This window comes from Parus major, chromosome 8 (assembly GCF_001522545.3).
Source record: "Parus major isolate Abel chromosome 8, Parus_major1.1, whole genome shotgun sequence".
Taxonomy (NCBI): domain Eukaryota; kingdom Metazoa; phylum Chordata; class Aves; order Passeriformes; family Paridae; genus Parus; species Parus major.
The window spans coordinates 8,905,063-8,932,064 of NC_031777.1; the positions used below are offsets into that span (position 1 = coordinate 8,905,063).

General features: G+C 38.7%; 1 protein-coding gene across 1 annotated transcript in view; it reads right to left on the bottom strand.

Moving 5' to 3' along the window:
* Positions 1–27,002, bottom strand: part of DENND1B (DENN domain containing 1B) — a 156,195-nt gene that overhangs the window by 126,655 nt on the left and 2,538 nt on the right. The window contains exons 3-4 of the mRNA XM_033516452.1: positions 26,728–26,997; positions 24,563–24,651 (exon numbers count right to left, since the gene is read on the bottom strand). Coding sequence (XP_033372343.1) covers positions 24,563–24,651; positions 26,728–26,997 — 359 coding nt within the window. The remainder of the gene's footprint in view (positions 1–24,562; positions 24,652–26,727; positions 26,998–27,002) is intronic.

The window sequence follows — 27,002 nt, forward strand, 5'->3', positions numbered from 1 at the left end:
AATTCTTCCTTGATGCAGCTGATTAAACAAACCTCAGATTTCCTACGAGCCCCACATCACTAATCACTTCTTCACAGTCATTTCACACCCGTGCCATGTCCTCCTGCACACTCTCTGTCTCCACCAGTAAGACAGTGCTGCTGCCATGGCTGCAGGTTCACCACTGGAAGGCTTAAGAGGAGAGCTTAATGGATCTGTACAGTCTGCTAACAACTTGATAGCTACATGGAGCTTTTCTCTTTATTCTTTGTTTTGTTTCTGAAAATTAAAGACATTCACCTCCTGGAGCACAGCTGAGCTCTATAAATGTATGTAAGAACCTAGACCGGCACAGTGTACAGTTGGAATCAATGCTCAAAGCAAAATAATTTCTGATCTAAGGAAATTAGAGTCATGACTGGATGAGCCTAGGAAAACAGTACTTGTCTCATTGGTCAATTAACAGGAAAACAAAAAAGGCTAAGAACAGTAAGAATTAATCACAGGTGTCAAGGAATCTTCATTAGAGACACAGAAGAACTTTTGGAGGAAACATTAAAATATTTTCAGACAAGCCAGTTCCTGCATTAAAATACACTGTGCTGCAGCAAAAAACAATCACTACCCATGTGCATACACTACTCATAAAGAACAATTCAATATGCAGCTAGAGAAATCAAAAGTTGGTTTGCTTTAAGATAACTAATTCAGTTTTTTTATTAATAAAGACTAATCATAATCACTCATGCTGAAAATTTCAAAATCAATGGGATAGAATGCACTTGTAAATTATGTCTGCATAAAATATCTCCTTATAGGATCTTTTTAATTCATTGTTTTTATAATTAGTAAAAAAACCCCACAGGATACAAAAATATTGCTGCACTTTTCAAGTACGAAGACATACATTCTCTCTCAAGCATGCCTCAGATAAGTTCTCTCTTGAGTCTTCCATCACTCTGATAAACAAAATCCCTGAACTTTCCATAGCAGGGAAAATCCACTAATTTCTGAAAATACTAAAAATAGGTTTCAAGAATCATGGATGTGCAAATATAACATCTTAATTTTAACAAGTTATCCCAAATGACTTATTATTGCTTAAATTCTTCATTCCTGTCAAGCCACAGAGGACTGCACAAATTCCTTAGAATAACATTCTGCCTAAAACAGTATCTCCTTTCTTAAGGGCAAATTCTGTTTAATGTATTTATCAACGGTTTGGATGAGAGGATCATGTCCATCATCAGTAAGTTTGAAGATGAAACCTAGTTGGGCAGGAGTCTCGGGCAGGAGTGCTGATTTCCTGGAAGGCAGGAAGGCTCAGCAGAGGGATCTGGGCAGGCTGTATTGATGGGCTGAGGCAATCACTATGGGGTTCAACTAGAGCAAAGTGCCAGGTGCTGCACTTTGACCACAATAACCCCATGCAATGCTACAGGCTGGGGGCCAAGCGGCAGGAAAGCCTGATGGAGAAGGACTTGGGAGTGCTGGTTGACAGTGGCTGAACAATAGGCAGCTGTGAACAGGTAGCCAAGGAGGCCAAGGGCATGCTGGCCTGGATCAGGAATAGTGTGGCCAGTGGGAGCAGGGCACAGATTGTCCTGCTGTACTGGGCACTGCTGAAGCAGCACCTTGAACTCTGTGTTTGATTTGGCCCACTGACTTCAGGAACAACATTGAGGGTCTGGAGAGTGGCCAGAGAAGCAAGGAAGCTGGGGAAGGGTCTGGAGCACAAGTGTGGTGAGGAGCAGCTGAGGGAGTGGGGGTGCTTATCCTGGAGAAAAGAATGCTCAGGGGAGACCTTACAGATCTCTACATCTGCACGACGGGAGGGCATAGCAAGTAAGGGGTCAGTCTCTCCTCCCAGGTGACAAGAGATAGGACAAAGAGAAATGGCCTTAAGGTGTATCAGGGGAGGTTTAGATTGGATATTAGGGAAAAATTATTCACAGAAAAAGCTGTCAAGCACTGGAACAGGCTGCCCAGTGAAGTGAGGAGGTCACCATCCCTGAGAAGTATTTAAAAGACATACAGATGTGCTTTGGAACATGGTTTAGTGGTGGAGCTGGCAATGCTGGGTTAAGGGTTGGACTCAATGATCTTAAAGGACCAATAAAGAAGAAGTTTAGATTCCTTTTCAAGACTGCAGAAAAAATAACTATGGGGAAAAAAAGCTCTCTTTCTTTTTTATTTTCCAAACTTTGACAGAATATAATGAAACATGCCTACTCTAAAATACATCAATATTTTAACTTCTGTGCTTCCCCAAGGGCAAAAATGTCAGTCATTTAGCTTGAGAACACCATTTGATCCCATCAAATTTGAAAAGCCAAAAAAATCACAATTCATAAAGTGACAAAACTAACACATTAGGAGCAAGGCAAAAAGATTATAAAGGATTCCTCATTTTATTTTAATAGCTTAATACATTATTACTTACACTTAATAGCTACAGAAATCACCTGCTCAGGTAATTCCAGCAAGAGCCACAATCCTAAGCCTTTCATTTATGATTTATGTAATAAACAACTCTGCATGTTTAACAAGGTCTCCACAAAAACACTGTGTTTTAAGATCAGTGGAGTTCCTAAGGAATGCAAGAAAAAATGAGTCTTTTTTCTCATTTGAAGATGTGTCAGATCATGGAAGTATACTTAGTACCACCTTTCTGAGGAGTTAATTCCTAAAATATTTAAAAAGAAGGAAGATGGACATCTGTGAAATTGAGAAATAAAAGATTCATCTCAGCCAAAGGTCAGAGGATGCACAATGTCTGAAGCTGTGCTATTTCCAAGCACATATAAAATCAAGCCTGCACCAAAATATATTTCCCTGAGTGCTGAGAGGCCCTGCCACTGACTTGCTGAGGAACACTGCTGGTTACCGATCACTTCTCTGAATTCAAGTGCCTAAAGTTGTCCAGGTCATAAGCAAATGTTTGAAGATGTGACATGTGAAGAGGGTCAACAACAAAGCCTAGCTTTAATCTCATTGTGTGAAGCAGGAAGAGGAATTTACTTCATATACACAGTAAATCTATGTCCAGTGAAGTATAAAACTTCCAGAAGTGCACAAGCAAGGCATTATGTCTTCTTTGCTTTTTTGCATGCTGGGAGAGGCTGGGAGGGAGGTGAGCAGGGCTTCTCATGGGCTGGCTGTGGTGAAGCACAAGGAATGGTTGTATGACAAGCAGGGAGCTTTAGTGCACCAAGTGTATTAATCACTTGTGGTATCTTCTCCCAGCCTGAGCCAAGAGTAGCACAACCCATTAGTCCAAACAGGTGGACCTGAGAATATGGGAGGCTTAACTATTAGTTAACATAACTTCCATCATTTCTAATTGGATTGCGACTAAATTCCCAGCACTGATAATACCAAAATGAGATCAGAGGGGAAAGCCTCCATATTTCCTTTGCACAAAGATTGGAAACAGCTCTCCCCTGCTGTTGTACAATAGCACTGACCACCCAAAGATCCATGGCTTTAGCTAAAAGAGACCCATCTGACTGCCTCTTGAACACACGTGAGCATATGATTTACTGTGATGCTTCTTTACAAATTTCAAAAAACAGCCCAGAAACAGTGGAAAGAGTTAGAAGGCTAAATACTAAATGATGTTAATCTACACAAACGAAAATTGGAATAAAAAAAATGTAATAAACAGAAGAACCTGATTTGGGCTGAGGATGAAGAGAGCAGAGTGTCTTTCCTTTTCAGGACCGATGAAGGATTTGATATTGTTTTGGGATCTCTTTATCAAGCATTTAAGAGAGAGCTATGCAAGCTCCAAACCCTATAGCAATGCACAACTAAGCCAGGGCACATCTTCAAACTTCCTTGTGGCCCATCAGAACTCCTGTAACCATTCCTGACACTCATTTGCTTGACCCATTTCTGATAAACAAAGAATGGAGTACTTGAAGTATTTTTCCCCCTTGTTCGTCCCATTCTTCACTGGTCTCTTGTTTTGTAGTCAGAGGTTAAACTGCTGACCTCTCACCTTCAAGGCAAGTTTTTCCCCCCTTCCATAAAAGGTTTTTCACAGTGTGCAGCATTCGGATTAGCCCCTATCCCCCTGAACAAAAGCTATGCCTTTGTACCACTGGCTTGGGCATGGAGTCCGTACATCAGAGGAAGCTGCTCCTACTTACCATTCACAATAACTATATTGTGAGGCCCCTCTAACGCCTCATCTCTCAGTGTCTAGACTTTCACCCAAGCAGCCAGCAAAAAGAAAATCCTGTAAAGCACTCAACTGAAAATTAACTATGGTATCCTGTTGTGAACCTGATGAAGACGTTATTTGAACATACGGTAAAACTTTCCATTGTTTAACATAAAGATAAGAGAAAAACTTTGAAAGCCCTGAGGTTTAAATAGTCATAGGGATCAATTAACGCATGGGTCAGTAAATGCATTTTATAAGCAAGCAGCTATTGCTTGTGTGTGTCTTTAAAATAATACACACATTATTAAATTATACCCAAGCACCCAGCATTCTAGATATTTGCAGAACCTAATTTTATACTCACTATGGATACACTAAGCAGAACTCAAGACACACAAAAAGAATTGTATCTTCCAGAATTAACTGAAAGCGTAGCGTCACTACTGCCCACTGTTGCAGTTACCGTCATCAAATAAAATAAAATAAATATGGTAACAGAAGTATTTTATGCCTTGCTGTATGAAACAAGACCTGCAAGAAAAACTGTGGGCAAGACAGGGTATCTATAAAGTTAGAGTGCAAACAAACCATTAGATTTCCCAGGGGAAAAGAAAACAAAACCAAAAAGAAACTAACAAACATTGCAGTGACTTGTATTTTGTTTCTTTGCAGTACCTGCATTGCCGTAGCAATAATCCACATGAATAATCCACAGTAGCAGGATAGTTTACTGAAATGGACTAACATTAATAAAAATCTATTCTTTCATCTTGAGAAAAAAAAAACATAAACCAAGTAGGCCAGTGAAAAAAATCTAGATCTGAGCAATATTTTAATGTTTGCATAAGCATATGCTATATTTTGAAACTCTGAAAATAATTTATTATTGCAGAAAAACTGATGTTTACATCTTCTTGGAATTCTTACAGCCTCTTTCGAGTGTGTACTTGGAAAGAATTCCCTGGGCTTTACTAGCAGAATAAGGCACAGCTAAGGAAATGCATCTCTCTCATCAATTTCCCCAATCTGTTTTGAAAAGAGAGCCAGAGTGTCTCAAAATAAGAGGCAAACAAATTGCTGTCTGCCATAGGTTGATTGATTGGGGGAACATGAGGGGTGTGTTAGGTTTTTTGGGAGGGTTGTTTGTTTTTTTTAAACCATGTTTTGTGCTGAAACAAGAAAGTGTGAAATCATCCTTGTCATAACAGGAAAAACAAGACAACAACATTTACCCTTTACCAGCATCCCTCAGTGCCTGGTCATGGCAGTAGCATGCAGAAAGCAACAGGATTTGGGAGTCTGGACACAAATGCAACAATCCAGGAAGGGCCTAATTACAACCTCAATTCCTTCAACATGCAAACAAGACTGGATTTGCAAAGGAAGCAAAAACCAGGAGATAAGAACCTTCTCTGTTTTCAGGAGTATCACACATAAGGCACATGTGACCATCTCCCTCTGCCACACAGGTCAGTCATGCTTAGTAAGTATTTTAATGTTCCTTGCAATGCCCATTAAAAAAAAAAAAAAAAAAAAAAGCCCAGGATAGTTGTCAAACCTAGAGACTGCTGGGTATTAATCTCTTTAGCTATAAAAGTACTTAAGTCAACTTCTGATGTTTTAGGTTCTGTGATCTTTCCTAAGACTGCCTGGTCTGCTTCCCAAGGAGAGATGTTTTGCACACTGGAGTCACTGCCTGCAACACCTGCTGCACTGCCACCAGAGGAAAAGCACCCTCAGGCCTGTACTGAACTACTTCTGCTTGGAGTTACTATGTATTAACCCCATCAAATTACCACTGATCTCCAAAAGTGATACTGAAAAATGGCAATGCAAGTATTTACTGTACTTAAATTGGAAAGGATTGCCTTCTTCACCACTGATAGAGATGCTTCTACTCCAGGTTCCCTGCAGTCTGCCTTCTTCACACACAAGGTCTTCCTGGGGCAAGTCAGCACTCTCTGAAGCTGACCAGCAATACACAGGAACCTAAATCAGCCCCCCAAAACAACACAGCTGCCACAGAAGAAAAACATCACAGGATTTAATACCATAATCCTGTTCATGCTACCAAAGGACTTGTTTGTGCAAGTCAGCTATTGACTAAGAATGATTCAACAAGATGCATGTTTTCACACACACATAGGCCTGTCAGAGAGGATATACATAAACTGATTTCAGAAGGATAAAATGTCTGAGAAGTAACAAATACAGAGCATTAACTCAAGAATATGATAATTGAAATTGATTTTCTTATGGCTATTAATTTTAGCTCTACATCAGGTTACTGATAGGACAAAAAAAATACTGATGTGGGAGACTTAAAAATCAGAACACTTCGAAATTCTCCCTGAAGCTTCTGGAGAAATCCACAGGACCATATCACCTTGGACCAGCCTCTCCTCAAAACCCAAGAAAGACTGAGGGAAGAATATAAAATAATATAACGTAGGTATGAAAAAGCATCTACTCATAGGCAGGTTCAATAAATTACACATTCAGTTGAGAGACACAGCTGATGGGGGGGTTAAAACATGGCACAAGTGAAAAAAAAATGATAAAAATAATCTCTATTCCTTGTAATACAAAAACTATAATCCAAGGGAATCAACAGTAGCATAATCAAAACAAAGAGAAGAAAGCTGTTCACAAACTCTGTACCACAGCCAGCAATAGGACTGCTCAAGGTCACTGCCAAGGCCAAGAGTATAAAGAGAGCTCAAACCCCAGTGTGCTTGCACAAGATGGGCCCACATTTCACTGAGAAAATACCTGTTTTCACCAGCTTCAAACCCAGGGTGACCATGGGTTCCCCATGAAGGAGGAAGGATGGTGGCATCCATCAAGGCAGTTTTTGGGCAGTGAAACATGGCATACTGTGTCGACGCCCAGCACCATCAGCTGCTGCATGCAGGCAGAGCAATGAACTCCTGCAAAGCCTCCTCCCAGTTTTCCCTCTGCCTTACAGGCTAGAATCTGCATTCTGACACATTTTCCATTTTTCTTTCAGTTGTAAAAACAAGAACAGAGTCTCACTAGGGACACAAATGGAAGGAACAAGAGATAGGGGCAGCCCTCCAGGCCCTTACCTGTAGCGTTCTGGGGCTGCAGGATCATGTCTACACGACAGAAGAGAAGCTGTAGAGAACTGTAGAGAAGTTACAGTTACCAGGGACTGGCACAGGACACCAACGAGATGGGCTCCTGCTCAGGAAACCATTTGTTCAGCACAGAAACAAACTCAGATCCAGAGACAGAGAGCACCAAACAGAGGCAGGGTGGTGGGTTTTATGGGACAGAACCAGGGTGGAGTTGAAGGTTGAGAACTAATAGGGACAGAGCAAGGGAGAAACCCCAGGGGAACAAACTAATCAGAACACCTGGGCTTCCATCCCACAAGGGGTCCAAGGTGGAGTTTCTTCCTGGGCTCACAGGGCCCGTCCTCTGAGACAGCGGGATGGAATTCCTTCTTGCCGACTGAAAGCTATGCCTCTCACTTTAACAATGCTTATCTGAAACTAAATCTTTGCTTCCCTGGGCAGGGGGTGCCTCACACTTCCCTAGCCAGACTGATCCCCTTTCAGTCACAATGAAAAAGGACAGAACATTTTCACACATGCAAAAGGGAGGCCTGATGCTTTTGGACATCACTGAAAATGGGTAATGGTTTCATTTGGGATATGAACAGGAAAGAAGTTTCACACAGTGCATATTTTAGACTTTGGGTTCAGGTGTTTTGTTCCAAGCAGGCAGCCTTATTTCCACAGACTGCATGCTGAGCTTCTTGCAGCAACATCAGACCTATTTTAAGCTGTTAGATCTGGAAAAAAGAGTTAAGCATCTCTCAGACGACATTTCCTGGATATTTCACTCAGCTTCAGGTCGTGCTGGCCAGTACCACCAAAGCACTGAATTGCAACACCTGCTGTGATTAACTTCAGCTGGTTTTATTAACCAGTCTTTCACTAGCTATGTGAAAGAGAACATGGCTGCTCATGGAGATCAAGTATGCATTAAACATCAAGAAATGCAGAGGAAACTTATCTGCAGTAAATAAAATTCCAGAATCTTTACTTGTCCTGATGAGAAGCAACAGCTTTCTTTTTCACAAAACTTCTGCAAGATAAATTTTTGATATAAAAATCTAATTTAAGAATACGTTTCTGTTGTTCTTCAAATTGTATAGTATCTCCTTAACAAACAGCCTCAGTCACAATTTCTCCAATATATACACTTGCACCCAAAACTAAACACAAAAACAAGAAGACAGAAAAACAGGGAACCAACTGCGCTGTGATAAGGGACTACTTCATTAAGCTACTGAGCAAGATATTGAAATCTCATTTCTGATGTGCCAAGAAAAATTTCTTTTACAGACAGTTATAAACCAAACACACACAACACATTTTTAAGAACCACCCTGCATAGATGATTTGGTTTAGCTTTGTCTTCATGTAGGTGTTCTTGTTTACCATCTTGTTCTTTCTTACTCTTAAACTGTTTCTCATTCCTGACCTTCAAGCATAAGGTAAAATTAACAATTTCTAAAAATTAACAATTAACAAAATCTAACAATTATGTAATACATACTATCCTAGAAGCAGCTAATGAAGAAAAGTAAACTACACACAAATGCACATCTAAACCCCCTCTTAATATCAACAGATACACAATTATTTGTCTACCGTCACTTTTGGACACAAGTTATTTTAATCTCAATTATTCAGTTACTAAAACTCCTTCAAAAGATGGGAGTTATACATCTACTTACAAACTGGTAAGATTTTAAACTATTGTACAAGGTATGACTCATTTCAAGCACCACAAGGCCCAGCAGCTAAATTTAAGACAAAGGTTACTGATTATAATCTTCAAGTAGTACTTGTAAACTAAAAAGAATTCTGATTACCAACCGTTCATTTTTTCCATAAAAATGGTTCTAATAAAGGGTAAGTGAATACATCACTTCTGTTTTGCTTTTGGAATGAGAATCTGTAGTTTCTCAGTTTGTTTTTAAAAAAACCCAAAACATAAACTTTAATGTTTGTTATTTCTTTGCTAAATATTCAGAAAGGTTTTGGCAACAAAAAGGCAGCTCAGAACAGATTCATCCATTCATAACTTTCATGGCAGATCCATTCCTTTTTACAGTTCTGTAAAATATTGATTTGTTTTCAAATCTGCTTCCACAGAAAGCAATACCAATCTCCTATTAACAGAAACAACTATCAGATGCCCTGAAATGCTAAAAGCTCATAACAAATGTGACAGAATTTTCAGCCTGAACTGAAGCAGACTCAGACCACTTCACTACTCTCTGCATATTGCTTTTATTGAGCAAAACGAGAGAAATAAAATGAAGTCTTATCTTAAATGTAACACAACTGTGCAGTACTTGAACTCTGAGAACAGAGTTCAGGATGATCCTCCCCTCTGAAAACAAAGACACAAGAAGTGATGCAACACAGAAGTGCAGTCTTAATCTGCTCCCTCCCTGAAGTAAATCCTTGGTCACTGGATTTTGTTTCCATGTTTCCTTGCCGCTCTCCGGGGAGCCCTATGCCCAGTGACAGGCACAGACACTGGCCAGCTCTGTTTGGCCAGCTCTCTCAGGCAGGACAAGTTTAAGAGAAGCAAAGCAACACTGGGACTGTCCTTCCAGGTGTCATGAGTGCTTTCAGCTTCTCCCACTGCAGAGGGGATCAAAACAAAGAGGTGGCAAATCACACCTCTTCCTCACAGGGCAGCCAAGCCCTCAACAGCTATCACAGAAAGCAGACTGGGTACCATTCTCACAACTGCTGTTCCTTGAAGACTGACAAGTAACTAAGATTATGTTTGATAAGCAATGAGTAAAATAGCACATAGTTTTTAAGCAATTAATTTTTTGATGCTGTTCATCAGGAACTATTTGCAATGTTTAAGTGAAGCTTTTGGTAAATGTCCTACTTGAATAAAGCCTAAAACAATTTTGTCTTTGAAGCAACAGATCATCAGGAAGTTATAACTTTCACACAGATTTGCAGCTAAAGTGTTGCTGTAGTGCAAAGGTAAGAATAACAGGGTCTTATTTACTCTTCTCAAGAGTAGCTATTACAGCACTTCATGGAGGTCACAATCACAGTCCGACACATATTTCATAATACAATGGCTTATAAGGAGAGGCTTTTATTTTATTTTTTTTAAGGTTTTCTACTGCTTAAATATATTTTCAAGGTTATACTGGAAATCTTCTCTACTGCCTTATCCACCAAATTCAGATTATTTGGGGTGAAAGTCTTGTTTAGTCATAGACTTTGCCCCACTGCTTGAAAGAAGCGCATAAAAATACTTTAACTACAGCCAAATACATAGCTGATTAAGCCACCAATGAACAAACTTAGGTCATTTTCTGGTATTATAAAACTTATTTTTCAAAAGAGTATTTACTCCAGGCACAAGAAAAGCTAGCACTTTGAAAAATCATGTAATTTCTCTATAATGCGATTATATCTTGAATTCCAGCATGTATATGTCATCGTCTTTGGAGCAGTTTCAGGAGTGCTCATCTGCTCACTTCTACTTCAGTTCCACCAAAACAGTTTCTGGGCAGCAGTAATTGACAATGAGAGCTTTTCTTTCTTCTTCCTGCCAGTGGAAAGACAGGTTGTAGAACAATGGACAGCAACACTCCCCGCTACCACCAGAGAAGTGCTACCAAGAAATGCACTGTGCTCAGTATTAGTCATTCACTTCAAGCTTGAAGCACCTACTTCCTGCAAAATGCTATTCAAAGACCTGTGGTATTCTGCAGAACTTGCCTAAAGGATTAGCACTAAAGTTCCTTGATGTGGCCCACAGTAAAGCATCACCCAAGCTTTCAGAAACATGATCTGGACTTTTGACACTTCCCTTCATGGTGACTGGTCCTTGCACTTCCTACTAATGCAGAGAGTGTGTTTTACATTTGTGGAACCATTTTTTCCCCAGTTTGGCTGAACAAATCAAAATCCAACAAGGTTTAAGGATTATGTCTGGCCTTTACAATGTTGGGGGCATTTTCATCCTTTTCCCTTAGCACTGCTAAATCAAATGAAAATATAAATCCCACAAATGCAAAGGAGGAAGCAAAGACAATAACAATACACTCAAAAGAAGAAGGAAGAAAGTATCAGAGCTAGCTCTGTAAACATATTCCAGAGCTGAAAGATTTTGTATCCTATTAATAACTACTGAGCTATCTAGCCACAAGTTAGGAATATATTTCATCTATTGTTAATAAACAAAAGTGCTTTGTTGACATAGCACTATTTAAGACCAGACTTGGCTGGTATCCTGTATAATACTCTTTTGTACTACCTTATATTTGGTGTATGTGATCAGTTTTCTAAGCACAGATATTTCTATAGGGGAGGATTGCAGCTCATTGTACATAAAGTAGATTTTATCCCCACAACTGTGCATTCTATCAATGCCCATAACTTCTAACACAGCTACATATGAAAGAGAAATCTTGTTCCACTGCTCACATATTTTAACTAATGACAATGAAAAATTGTATTAGAATGTCTTAAGGATTTCAGATTAGAGGACTCTATTTGCAGATCTCAACGAAATACCATTTTCCAATGCTGCCCTGTAGTAAATGCTTTCTTAAGAAGAACCTAATGAAGTTGAAAACATTGATTTCAAATTCATCTCTCTTGGCCGTTGGTGTTCAAAGTAGATCTAGAATAAAATCTGTCTCTGTCCAACCTTGAATATTTGCAGTATTCCAGTACATCTAGTTAGCACCCTGTGAAGTTAAACAAAAGCCTCCATAAATGTTGGTGAACCAAGTATGAACATGACATGGAAATTAAACTTTAGAACAATTGATACATATTTCAAATTTGTTTTCTTTAGTTTCTGTATTATTTTCTTGTAATGGATCAGTATTACTCTGAAAAGAATATTAATTTAAGGTAACATACACTATAATTTCTTTTTGGTTTACAAATGTGACATGACTTCTAATATTCCTATTAAATTTATGAATTTAATATCTACTTCTATGACTTATAAAGAAAAAAAAGAGGTTCTGGAACATCGATTAATAGAAAGGCACTTTCTCGGTTTCTGTAACACTTAACTTCCAACACTTATCTCAGAGTATGCAATCTGTATCTGTTTCATGACTTGCACTGTGTTCAATGCACAAGCACAATGCTTCTATACTAACTGCTATGCTAAGTAGTATTTACTGTTCTATATAGCCAAAGCAACATCACCTAAATATAGGTCTTAAAACAAAGCAAAGAAAGAAAAGACCAAACCCACTCTGCATACAAAGCGCTTTGAAACATCACATTGTTTGCAAATATTGTTTATGCTGTTCTGGCACTTTCTGTCCTAACAAGACCTTTTGTCTTGCTCCCTGAAAGATGAATATTTCAAGATGTGCTGACAATTAAAACATACTGGTCATGCTTAGATGAGTAATTTCTAATGTTAAAATACACAGAAGCAGAACTCCAGTAGCACAAGTCCCCCAGTAGCACATGCCAGTACCAAGTTCCCTGTTATATTAAGATAAAAGTGTACATGGTGAGACACAAAACAAACAATGCTCTTTTATCACATCATAAAATCCCATTATGTTCCTAAGACATAATGTGAGAAATTCTGATTTGGCTCCACACAGAGCCCAGTTCTGGTCTCAGCAGAAATCCGGAACTGCATCTACTAAGGGTATATATTTACTTTACACAGATTGGTTCTACACCCATACTACAGTACAACTGTAATGAGCACCTCTGCAACTGTCCTAAGTTGAATTGATTACAGGCTCTTTTACTAAAGTCCTTAATGATGATGCTAACAGGTTAATGCATAGCTCCTTCTGCAATCCTAGGCTACGTCTTACTCTTGAAGTGACTGAATACACATTCCAATTTTTCAAGTCAGTACATCTCTCTCCTTTTAGATGGGTTGTTGAATATTTCAGAAGTTGGAAAGCATATGAAGTACAGCCACTGTTCACCAGAAAGCTGAAATTTCTACTGGGTACTTCCCTTTGGCAGAGAATTTCTCATAACAAGGTATCCTTATTTTCACCAGATTACCACACAGAGTATTTTCCATCTAAGAGAGCCCAGCAGCCATAGAAAGCTTGGCCAACCGAAACACCCAGATAGGAGAAACCACACAGATGGGTTCTCTTAGAGCATATGTTGTTACCAAGAAGTTTTCTGGGAAATGCAAAGAAAATCGGTGTTTCAAAGCTGAGAGACATGCAATCCCACATCAGGAGAGTCAGGCAAACCAACAGATTGAACTGAAGTAATTTATGGCTGGAAGTAAAGTATTTTTCTCTTTTTAGAGCTTCAACGCGTGCTGCAGTTTCAGATCTTTCTCATCTGTTTAAACTGCACGAAGCAGATCAGATGTGAGCAGACCAAGTTCATGTTCCTCAGCACTTAAAGAGCAAGTGCTGCCCATCCTCACAGATTTACTGGCTTCAAGAGCCCTGCTGATCACAGGCAATACAATTCACTAGTTTAGTTTATTTTTACCATTGTTTGATCTGGTTTACTCTGTCCTTCATTACTTTCCCAAGTGGCAGAAGCTGAGATGATTCCTGCTTTGTTCACTGTTGAAAACACAATGTAAATTCCCTCCAAGGACTGTATGACTTGACAAATATTCTCAGTAACAGTCTGCTATATCTCTTAGTGTCCAGTAATACCACACAAAATTGTTTATTTAAAAAGAAGAGAGTCACCATCACTAGCTGCCACACAGTTTAAGACAGGCTTTAGTTTATTAATGTTTTTATTGCCAATGAAAAATATTTTCACCCAGGCATTTAAGGGGTAGTCATCTCAAGCTTTTTTTTGGTCAAGCAGTGTCACAGCATTGATTTCTAACATCACAACCAGAATGCAAAAGAATATATCTTTTAAATCATTCTTTGTGTAATACAGCATATCAAGACAAGAAAAAAAAGTTATTTATAAATTCCTTACTTATTAATTATGTATGATAGTTCTGACTTTTTTTTTCTTGCCTGACACTCGTAAAAGCATTTTTAAACTAGAACTAGTAAGGTGCTACAGGGCTCCAAGTTAAAGCAGATGGAAACACATACTTACATTGCATGCAACATGCCCATCCCCAGAAACTAAAATGGGTTTACTCAGATACACCAATTAAAAATGCCTGATTGAAACTGAATGCTCAAAACCTCACCTAACCTGGTTTTGGTGTCAGGAAGCTTTACTTGTCCTGGCACAGAACCACTGACATCACAGCATCCTCTGATCTGACAGCAAAAGTTCATTTGCTACTAGGAAACTGAAGTTCTTGTAAATCTGGCAGTATTTGTAGAGGGAAAAGTTACCTAGAGGATGAATACCAGCAAAAGTCTTTCCTGGACACAAAATTCATCAGAATTTCCTCTGCTCTGTCATAATACTGTTAACTATACCAATCTAGGACAATTGTGGTCTTTAGCCAGAATTTTATTTACACTAAATGAAAATTTAATCTCCAAATCTACTTCAAAGTGCCCACAGGTGACAGGGATCGAATTTTAAATATTTGGATTCTTTCTTAGGAGCTAAATTTTGTTGTAAACAGAAAACTGGGAAAAATCACCACAGTTGTCAAACCTATTTCTTCAGAAACAGGACAAGAGCTTAACAAAACCCAAAGAGATTCCAACACAAAGCCAACGGGAAGATAGTAAGACAGAACATCTAACCATGTTTAGCTTCCTGAACTGGCAATACATTTACTTCAACAAATATGAAATACTTGAAATTAACACTAAGAGATGAATCAACAGCTGATGCTATGTTGAATGGCAGGAAAATCCCATTGGTTCCTCCCAATTTGACTTGCATAATGAACTTTTCCTGTCAGCTCCAGAGGCAGCCCCAGCAGCTAGGTGGTGAGCATACCCATGGAGCCAGCCTGCCAGGTGCCACCAGAAGCAGGAAGGATGCTACCCTCACATGCTTTTAGTAGTGCCAGCTATTTGAAGTGAAACACAAACAGCAGTCACAGCTTAGGAGTCAAATGGCCTCCTAAGAAGAATATGGGAACAGGATACATAAAGGATCAGCTCCTGCCAGCAAGACTAAGTTACAGTGACTGTTTCCCTCTTGACACTCTAAAGGCACAGTGGTTTCACTCCATTATTTCAAACTCATTGTAGAATTCCAGATTTCTAGGTAAGTTTGCAATCATCGCACAACCTTTGTCCTTTACCTTTACACTGCCAGTTTTTCTTATTTTGCATTTAAACAGAACACAAACACAATCACTGTAGCACAAAGCACACTTTTTTTTTTTTTTTTTTTGTTCTGCATCTTAACCTGAAGATATAAAAAGTATCACTGTTCTGTAATAATGTCATTCCTGGAAACAGCTGCCTTAAAACGTTAAGCTTTTCTTTATAACTTCTAAAGGAAATAATCCTGTGACTATAATCATTATCAGCATGGCTTCTCTGTGTCAAGTGCAACTATCTCAATACAGTAAAATTCAATATTTAACATCCAATATTTAAATACTAAGATAGCAGACTTTTGTGTTTAGCTAGTCCTTTGACACAGCAGAAGAACTGCCTCCTCCCAAAAGCAAACATTTCACCCCATCCACACAATGACAACACAACAATATTTGCATGTGTTCTAATACAAGTTCAAGTGGCATAACAAATAAAACCCTTGATATTGAACAGAATCTAAAGTCAGATGAATAGGAAGTATTTGTGTCATTCTATCACTCTGAGTTTAAGGAAGAATGCAGTGTTAAACCATTTATGGCAAAATACCTTGGTTGTGATGATTGTGCCTCTATGATGATCAAACTTGCCATTAACTAAGAAAGTTTTCAAAATATTTCCCAGAGAAACCCTAACTATATGCTCTTTTCCTACACAAGCTTTTAATTTTAGCTAGGTTTTAACCTACATCTGAATACCCATTCAAATGTGTAAAGAAACCACATTCAGGAAACATCATCTAAGGGCATTGTTCAAACCTTGTTTCTAATTAAGGATTTAACACTTGGACAGAACCTTCCAAACAAGAATTGAGAATTTTGCAAAGGAGCACAGTATGACTGTAAACCACTGCCTTGGCTTTTGCAGTGCAGGAAGCACAGATACCACACCCAAAATCTTGTTCAGGCCTTTTTTCTTAACTTCTGCTTTTTCTCTTCTATTTTCCATATAAAGTTCAGTACTAAGTTTTAAAATTTTCTCCTAAACCAGATTCACAAAATATAAAAAGTTGTTGTTCACCCAAATTATTCAGTTCTAAGCACAAAGCTACAGTTCTCTAAAATACATGGAAAATATTAAAGGCGAGTATCAGAAAAGGTGTTCAGCATTTTATTACTTTATCTGTCAGTCACACAGAATCTTCCATCCTAAGTATTTGGCTGTAAATATCATGTTTTTACCAGGATCTTGGAGTCAGCCTGACATGAAAAATACAGATTATTAATATATTAGTTGCAAAGCAATGCTATGCTCAAATCACTCTTACTACGTTACTTTAAGGAATAAAAATAGCAGTTTACTTGGCTTCAGGGATTTTTAAGCCCTTCACAAACGCTTATGTAACTCTTCCCTTTGTGGTGCTGATCATGTTTTATTTTATTCATAAACAGAAGTATCTATTTCAACAGTTAGATGATGAGCACATGAATCTACATGTATCTGCCATTCTCCAGATAATATCATCAGTGGCAAAGGAAATAGAATTAAAAGAACTGTTCTTGTTAACCAGACAGGAAACCCTACACTTCAGCCTCTTCAAATTAATAGCAGACAGACAAGCATCTTACAGCTTTTCCGGAAAAAAGCATTTTAAATCTTGGAAGTTTAACCAGTTTTCAAAGTTTTTTCAGCAGATTTTAAATCCCCCATACATTAAAAAAATAAAAAAAAAATAAAAAAAAAAAATATCCCATTGAAGAAAGATAAATATCTGTGTACGATGGGCTGGCAATTCAGTATGTAGGAGGGCTGAAGCATGCTGACATTAGCTTAGGAAAATATGCAAACTCTTCACACTTCTGAATGCAAGCAATTTAAAAGCCCACAAACTATCCCCCAGGCAGCCATCTCAAATAGTGAAGTACTAAAATGAAACTAAAATTAAATTTGAAAAAAGCACAAGAACATCAACTTCCATACTGATTGACTACATTACACGCATTGCTGTTTTCAACTTATATTTACTTATACTAATACTAGTTTGTTAATTCTATTCAATTTTATACAAAATCATTTTTATACCAGCTTAGTATTTGTATTCCATAACTCATCCAGCTTTTCCCTTTTAATTTCACTGCCCAAAACCTGATCACACTGCTGAAAGTGGCATATGGCTTTACATGAAAAACTGACACAGCCGGGCAAGTGCCTGCAGGGGAATAATTCATCTCTACCAGCACTGATAGCACAGTGCCTACCCCCACATTACTGCAGCTGGAATCTCTGCAGTAGAGCAGACTGCCACTCCTCCCAGGACTGTCCTCTGGCTGCTGGGGAGCAGGGTCAGCCCTCCCCACTAAGGGCTCTTCACCCTGGTAAAAAATGCAGGCGAGATAGGAGAAAGGGTTTCCTTGACCTATTTCCTCAGCAGCTCTCACCCCTTCCCCTCCTACACACACATATCTGCACCCACCTCCGAATTACACATACATCCAAGAATCTCTGGAGGTTGGTGGAAAAAAAAAGATCTGTAGGAAATGAGACACTGAAAAGTAGCTACATTTTCCTCCACATTTTTGCATCTGTGGAGAAACTGAAAGCTGGAGAGACTATGCTGCATTTCTCAGTCCCTGGAGAACAGAAGGAAAAGGTAAAAAGCATCAAAATGACAATCTTTATCTTACATGCAAAATCATTCTTGTCTTAATTGGTTTTGTTGTTCATAATTTTCCAACACCCACTCTGTACTAGTGACAGTCCAAACACACAGAAGACATTGTTCATACCCTCGGGGCTTTCCAATTAAATCCCAGAAATTTGAACACAGTGAAATTACTCATTTAATTACAAGTGGAGAGTTTAAGGATTATAATTTATGAAGGATTTACAGCTATGCTTGGTGTTTGTACACAAGAGAACTTTAGCCAAACTCTGGCTTATATTCCTTGGTTTTGTCTAAATGACAAAAGTGATGCTCTACCTGCTTTTGTCTTCAAAGCATTTACATAAGCCTCAACAAAAGACTGTGGCATTTTCTTCTCCTAATCAATCAAGCCTATAGAGGAACCAGGCTAGATTAAATGTCCTTTTTAGCTTCAAAATTTCAACAGAAATGCAAGAAACCACTACAGGGAAATAGCATTAACCTAAATAACAACATGTGAGTTAATGAGTGGGGGCAGGGGGGCAGGAGAGTGGATGTTAAGCTCAATTAAACTTCTGAAGAATATAAAAAGAAAGTTTTATTTCTTTAATACACGAAAGCTGCATCCAAGCTAAGACTATAAGCAGATATCCAGTGCTCTCAAATGACATTTTATCAATTGAAAAAGCACCTTTAACTTTTTATTAGTGTAAACCAAATTCTAATATGTTAACAAAGTATTTGAGACTAAAAATATACACATAAATGAGAGACTTGTAAAAAATCTTATCTAGTTCATAGCAATATATAGTTGCTCTCCATAGTCACCTGAAGAACAGACCATGCCTTAAAAAAGTAGAGAAACCTAACTTTCTGTGTACCAGTACTTATTTAGTACCCTTCCAGCTACAACCAACAGGGAGAAAGGTTAGCAGTATATAAACACTGCATCATAAGTTTTAACTGCTCTTTAAAAAAATCCTGCAAACTTCTTCATGTACTACACTGACAGAATTATCTTTTTATTCAGGTTCAAGAGATGCTGTACAAAAAAAAACGTACAACAGAGAGAAAAAGTAATCTTGATCAGCATGTTACACCCACTGGCTCAGAGTATGTGGTTAACAACACTCCAGAGTGAAGAAAAAACAAAAGAAAAAAAAAGCAGCGCTTGCTCTGTCCACAATCCTAGGGGCAGCTTTAGAAGCAAAACCTTACCAAAGGTTACCCTTGGACAAAACTACCAACTGCATTAAACTTGGTTTTGGAATTGGGACCTTTCTGGATTTATGTATTTTGTTACTACCTTAACAGAGAGCAATCAAACTTCATACAAAGAATTTTGTATTTTTGAACTAATTCCTGGACTTTTTGCATACAGTTTTTAACTCAACCAACACACAATTAAACTGGATTTGTGGCTTTGTTTTGAGAATTTAATGAATATAAGACCCTTTAAAGAAAAATAATTCTGAGATCACACATCACTAAATGATAAATTTAATTTAATTGATTAAATTAAATTAATTAATCACTAAATGATAAATTATTACTATTATTTACTATCATTCTGGCAGATGATGCCTTAAGAAAAAAGAAATAACAGGAGTTATTCATGCAATTCAACACAACCTATTTAACACTTGCTCTGAAAATGACATTATCTGACCCTAGACCTATGTAAGACTTCTTAGCATTTAAAAAAGAAATAGGGACAAAGCAACCAAATTTCAAGGGTGTTCCAACAATTATTCTTACATTGGACAGAAAATGAACTTGTACTTTAAAAGGGTTTTCAAGTAAAACTTTAACAGTCAGGACTGCTTTAGAACCCAACATTCAGTGTTGGTATTTGGTGATTGACCTTTTTGGATTTACCTGCAGCCACCAAGGAGTCTTTTTGCTGCTTTTTTTATGTGCTATAATTAAAGAAAATGAAGGCATAGCAAACAGTACTCTCTTAACCACACTGAAACCAATCTGAGTCATCTTCTTGGGAAACTGTGGACAGAAATGCTGAAGACTATATTCACAGAAGCTGTTTCACATTGCTTTTCTTCTGCTGGCTGCTGTATCTGCACTGCCCTTTGCATCTGCAACCCAGTTTTAATAGAACCAATGCACAGGTTATAAAATTTACAGACCGAGTTAAATTGCCAACTTCATCTCTGCCCATTTAATTCAAATCCACAGTCCAGACTTAGAGGTATGTATGCACAACCTGTACATGCTTGTGTACTCATAGATACACAGATAAATATGCACTCCTCACAAAGATTAAAATGGCATTATTAATTTGGACATGTCCTGTGGAAAAGCTCAGAAACATCAACCTTCCAGAAATTCAATTTACTTTTCAGGATGGAAAGATCTGGATGGCAAAAAAGAAGCTGCACACAGCTTTGTTCAGACAATTCCTAGGCTCCAGCACACCTTCCAGTGCCAGCTGCAGTGTGATTTTCAAGGGAAAAAAGAGCACCAGGAGAAGAGTAAAATTGCTGTAGATAGAGATGTTGAGCAATTGCCTTATGATAGACTGTGCACTTAGGACAACTGCACCACTGCTTTACTCTTGATACCCAGTAAGGATGATTCAGCCCAAAGTGCAAAACACTTTTCACCCTAAAGCTGAAGAGCAATTCTTGTCCTTAAAATAACACAGCAGTTTTGGTAATATCTGTTGGTAATATTACCAATATTGGTAATATCAAGTTGCCCTCTGGGTCCATAAGTGAAAATTTAATACAGAAGGCCTGCTGCTGCTATTAAATTGAGCCCACATTTATGCTCTTTCTTGTTTGCTGTTCATTAAGGAATAACACAGAAAAGAATTACAAAAATATGCAACTGCCTGATAGGCAGTGTAACTTTTTTTTCTGTAAGGTGCTACTCACACTGCAAGACAAATTCACACAATTAACAAATACCAGGCTGTTAGAATAGCTTAGCACTTATGTCTCAGTCACTTAGCAAACTCTGCTGAGCAGAAGCTAATTCATCTCAAAGCTTTGTGAGAAACAGGTTATAAATTTTCATAAGCAAAAGTTGTTGCATCAACTAGTTACTTAATTGATGTTTACTACCCTCAGCACTGCAAAGGACTCAAAGTCATGATCTGGGCTACAATCCATTGTTGGTCTTAAGGGTTTTGTCTCCTCTTTGGAGATGTATTCTGAAAATACAGTAAACATATCAGTAAATATATCCTAAACTGTTGAGGGAATTATGAGAATACTTAAGTAGAGAGTATCCTTTTTTTTTTATCCTGCTGGAGGAAGGGGTTGGAGGATCACTGTTCTAGCAATGCTACTGTGCACTCCTGTAGTTTAAAACAGAGTAACAAATATTCAAGTATGTAAGCTTCTCTTAAATCACAAAAAATCCAAAAACCATGTATCCAGTGGGAAACAAAATTTTCATCCAGCTATAAATAAATACATGCTAGCACAACTGAGCTTGTAACCAATTCAAGAGCTACCTACCAAACATGAGCTGATAAATTCATATTAACCTACATGAAACCTCTTTGGTTTCTACTCAATGTAAACACCTATGCTGAAAATAATTAGTGGAATAACTGAAGAACAAATTTCTTAACATATATAAGAAATTATATACTGCTGCATTTTATGCATGTATGATCCTTCACAGCTGGAACAGTCCTAGATGTAACATCTGAAAAACTGACTTTCCTTGAGAGGTATGTTGTAATTAAGAAGTTATGAAAAAATACTTTTCTGAAAGTGTTAAACAGTTTTAACAGCAAAATTCTTCATCATGTCACATTGTTGCAGGCATTTAGCATCCTCATAAAAACATCTTGCTAAGAGCTCCACATGCAGTAAGGCCACCTCGATTTTGATTTGTTAGAACAGTTACACATTGGCAGATACAAATTAAAATGCAGGAGCATTTTAATAGCAGACTACAGCAAAGCTTGGGAAGAAAAAGCTTATTAGAGATACACAGGTCACATTAAGGTCTTCCTTTCTCCTAAGTTGGCTTCTCCTGCGGCTCACTCATGCAGGGAGATCATAATTTTGTGGCTGTGATATTTCCACGGCAACACTGGTGACAGTGATGTCACAAATTCAGTCCTGACATAGCTTCAGGATCAAGTACAAGGAGCAGATGGGATGCGAGGGAGAAAGCCTCTCTTTAAACACAAATCTCTTTCATAAGAAAGAAAGAGGCATCAGCAAATAACCAGGTGAATGGATCACGTTTTCGAGTATGATATAGTCAGAAGATTATCCTAGCATGAAAATCTATTTAAAGGCAAGACCTACAATACAGGGTAACTGTCAAATTTGTTAGGCCTTATAATAAACCAACCCTGAAAGCTCCCTGTTTTGCATGACAAGCCCTGTGCTCCATTTCTAAAGTGGCAGTGAAGACAATACACTTTTGTCCCTTGTGACTTTCCTTTAGAGAACTTTAACATTCAGATATATTAATTTGATACATCACTGTGCTCATAATACCACATGCAAATATGATGTCAAGACCTCACTGGAGTGAGTTTGTTATCTGAATTAGATATGATATGAAAGACATTAAAGCAAATCCCAGATGGGTCACCAAGTATAACAGGATGGTAACTGGAATATTCAGCCAGAACTGTCAGACTGGCAAAAGGGAACTGTACTTTTGTCCTCATCTATGGATGCATGCAAAAATCAACACAAGTTCCAGGCCAGCTAAAGACCCCTAAGCCCCTCACCAGTTACACACTGCAAAGTCCAAAAAATTACTGATAACAAACCTCCTTCCTGTCTTTGGTCAGCCCATGAACCAAGAGAAACTAAGCCTACACAGTATAGAAGCAATTACAACAAAAAGGGGAATAGCAGAAAATGCAACTACAATATAGTCACAAACACAGTCTTCACATTAACTTGTGTCACAGTGCAAGAAGAAACACAGATTTCTTAAAGATGCTCCTCTCCACAGAGGACAAGTAATAAGCAGCAAAACTACCAAACAAGAGAGGCAAGGGAAGTGCCTATGACCAAAATTCAGGTGTAGGCAGTCATTCACAGAGCTGCACGCGATGAGAAGTGGTTTCTTACGACAAAAAGATACGCAAGAAAAATGAGAAGTCAAACAGGATATAAAGGAATTAAAAGGATCACAGAAGAAAAAAGCCCACATTTTTCAAGATTTCAAGATAAACACCTGGAAGAATTACCAACACTCTAGATCTCAGGAGGGAAAGGAAGAAAGGGAATAAAATCTGCAGACTGAAGCTGGGCCTAGGCCAAGATGTGAACAGACCCCCAGGAAGGAATATTGAGTGGAGACAGAGACTAAAAGCACAATGCAAGAAGGAACAGACCCAAAGTCAAGTAGCTAAGCAGGGTTCTCAGACATCATCTATGAAATCACTAAGGCAAAAAACTGCAAAAGGGAGAGAAAAGAAAGCAGAGTGCCTTGTGATACAAGCCACGATAATGATCAGTTAGGAAAGTCCACCTGATTTGCTAAACTATGACAATACCAACAGCAAATAAAAGAAGCAGGCGATAAACTGAAGGATGCTGGCTGGTCACAAAAATAATTAAAAGACCTGAAGAACTACAATTGTTTAGCTTAAAAAAAAAAAAGTGTTTTTTTTTCAAACACATTAGGCACATTCCTACAATTAACACTAACAGAAATGCTGTCTGAAATATATTAAAAAAAAGCGCAATAGTTTGGGGCTATAAACCTCTACAGGCCTATTACTTGTTAAAGTAGTCAACTCTGGAAACAGTATCCATTAGCACAGTAGGATAAGAAATATAGTCTATTTTAAGATGTAGTTTATTGTTTTTGCAGTTGTGATTAAGACACAGCTGTCACAGACTAACATGACTACAATACAACCCAGAAAAGGCTCCCCCTCTCCCTTTTCTTTTGTAAAAGGGCCAACACTCTTGGATGAGAACATGAACTGAGTTCCCCCAGTGGACTTTCAAGAGGTCACTTTAATTTCAGTACTGGAAAGCCCATCTTCTTTTTACCCAAGAGGAAAAAAGCCTCTCTCAGACAACTCTTGCACTACTACATCTCTTTTACCTCGTGTTTATAGAGATGTGAAAGTGACGGCTAATACAAGCTCAAGGCAGCTCTCATTGCTAGTTGTATGGTGTAGCAAATCAAGGCAGCTGCCAAACATGAGCTACAAAGAAAGTCACTTCCTATTGTTTTTCAGAAAATAACTTACTTTCTCTTTGTCACACTGATCAAAATTAACATTCCCCTGATAGACAGAAGTCAACTGTTCTTCTAAAATGAAATTTTACACAAAATCAACATTTCAAGAGCAGAAAATACATTTCAAGTCCAAGTTTTCCAAATATATCACACAGAACAAAAATATCTTTACAGCAGCTAAAATGAAAACATAACAAAACCCAACAACATCTATAAAGTAATAGGTTTTTAAAAGCAACAAAATAATCATAGGCATATTCTAACACAATCTCAGTCCAAAAGCAATTCAAAGTATAAAACAACACTAGATTGGGATGCCAAGTATTTTTTTCCAGCTCTCATTTCTCTATATAAATATCATAGGCACAGAGTGTATTACCTTCTTTTTCTGAAGCTTGGCATTTTACTTTCAGTACCAAATCAAAGGTACGTTCTGGATTTTCCCTAGAAGAAACAAACACAACCAATTATCATACACATATTTCAGATCTTATTTCTACTGTTATATCCTTTCCATTCTTTTTATAGAATAAATAGAATTAAAATATCATTAAACAAAATTAGTACTCAGATTAGTTCTAAGGAAGAACCAAAAAGTCACATTTCCCTATATCACCTTAAGAAAGGAATAAAAAAGATAAACAAGCTAAACTGTGTGATTTACGTGATCTTGTCATTGCCTTATATATCAAATAGCTTTTACAGCACTCCACCGTACCCCAGTTAACAGTTAAGAAAAAAGAGCTACTACACTCCTTATCAATCAATCAATCTGCAACATTAATAGAGTCACAGGCAGCCTTTTCTGAAGTTTTGTCTTACTTCTACTAAATAGGAATAGCCCATCATTAGACTTTCATTTTAATTCCCTGTGTTCAGCCACTATCCTTTAAATGCATCTGATTACCGTGCCAAGGCCGAGAATCGTTTGGCTTCCTCTTTCACCAGATATTGATCACCAGCTGGGACTTTAAAAGCTGAACCTCAGGCATGATTCACTTTGAGAGCCAAGGCGAGTGCATTAACTAGGGATGGACACAAGCCGCAGCTAGCCAGGGAGAGGGAGCCTCCCTATCTGCAGTAGCCATCGAGGGCACTGCATGTGAGGACCGGCGCCTCTTCCACCTGATGATAATAACAAACTGCATGTGCCAACAGCAATTAACATTCAACCTAATCCCAAGCTACATATTAATTGAAACAGGTCTAAATGCCATTACCATACCATCCACCCCTCTCTGCCTACCAAGCACACTGCTATTTATATTAAAAACAAGCGGTATAACCGCACACAGATCAATTATCTATTTAGCCCACATAAAAGGCTCATGCTTGAACTCCTGTGTTGTGTAACACTCCCACTGAAGTCAGCTGAAGATTTAGGCATTTAAAAAAACCCAAAAACCAAGACTTGGTCCCAGGTTTCTAGAATGCTTCACAAAAGCATACAGCAAATTAACATGTTGTTTCTTTAAATAAAGTTTTGAACGAAATCCAAAGGCTGAGCTAGGGAAAAACTCAGCTGTCACAAATTAATTGATTCAGTACATGCTTTCATTGACCTCAGCACCATCATCAATTGAGATATGCAATTATAGTCTAATTCAGACTATGAAGACATAACCTGCCCATATCACGCTCTTTCCTTGCATTTTAAAGCATTTTATTGGGGAAATCCTGTACCGACTGATCCTGAGTACAGGAGATTAAATTCTGGTCTGAGTTACAACAGCCTAAATCCAGGACATTGGAGATTTACTCTGGTGTTAAACTGCCCATTGCTCCTCTGGCTGGTGAGCAAGTTCATAATGAAACTGATAAGGCTGTGATAAGGTTGAGACACCTAGAAAACTGAACCACAAAAATCCTTCATTTAATAGAAATTACATCTCCCCATAGCATTGCTCTAGCTTGGGCCCTGGGTTTATCCTCTCAGGTTGGGCTCCTAATCGGTTCGTGTTACAATCATGAAATGAGTGCTTCTAACTCAACTCCTAGCTGAATTACACTCATGAAAAAAAGTTCTTTGAAATACTGCCTTCTGTCTTTAACTGTAGTACTCTAAAGCTGCTTTTGCAGGAAAATGTTCTAAGTTTACTCTTCACATCCCACTACGTTCAGAAGTGTCAAAAATGTGTCAAACTAATCTAAGAATTGTGAGCCCGTCTCTCGTCTCTCGTTTCCCTGCCAGCCCGGCGGTGCCAGCCTGCTCACTGAGCACGTATGGACACGGAGCTGTTTGTCAATTGCCGAAACCCGTGTGTAACATTTTGTCACTTTCAATGTCACGAGAGAGGCGGCCGCTGCCGGAGGGTAGCCTGGAGGGCAGTGCTCCCGAACACCCAAAACACCTCTTCTGCACCTGCTATGCCGTAATGGCAGAAGGATGGTCGGCAAGCACCATGGCCATAAGCTAGAACACGAGGAGCTTCACTGAACATGAGGAAGAACTTCTTTACACTGAGGGTGGCAGAGCAAGGAAGGTCGTAGAGTCTTCCCCTGGAGACGTTCCAAACATACCTAAAGTGTTCCTGTGCCACCTACTCTACATGACCCTGCCTTGGCAAGGCGAGCAGACGGGAAGATCTGCAGAGCCCCCTTTCAACCCTGACAATTCTGCGATCTCCTAAAGGGATGCCTACAGTAGGCTCGGCCCGCGGCGGGCAGGGGCATTGCGGGCAGCTCCGCTGGGCCTGGTAGCCTCGGGAGCGCTCTGCCACCCCCGCACGGGCCCCGCTCACCGGGCACAGCCCGAAAGGCGCCGGGGCCTCTGCCCGGCCGGGCCGGCGGCTGCCGAGCGCTTCCCCCGCGCCGCTGCG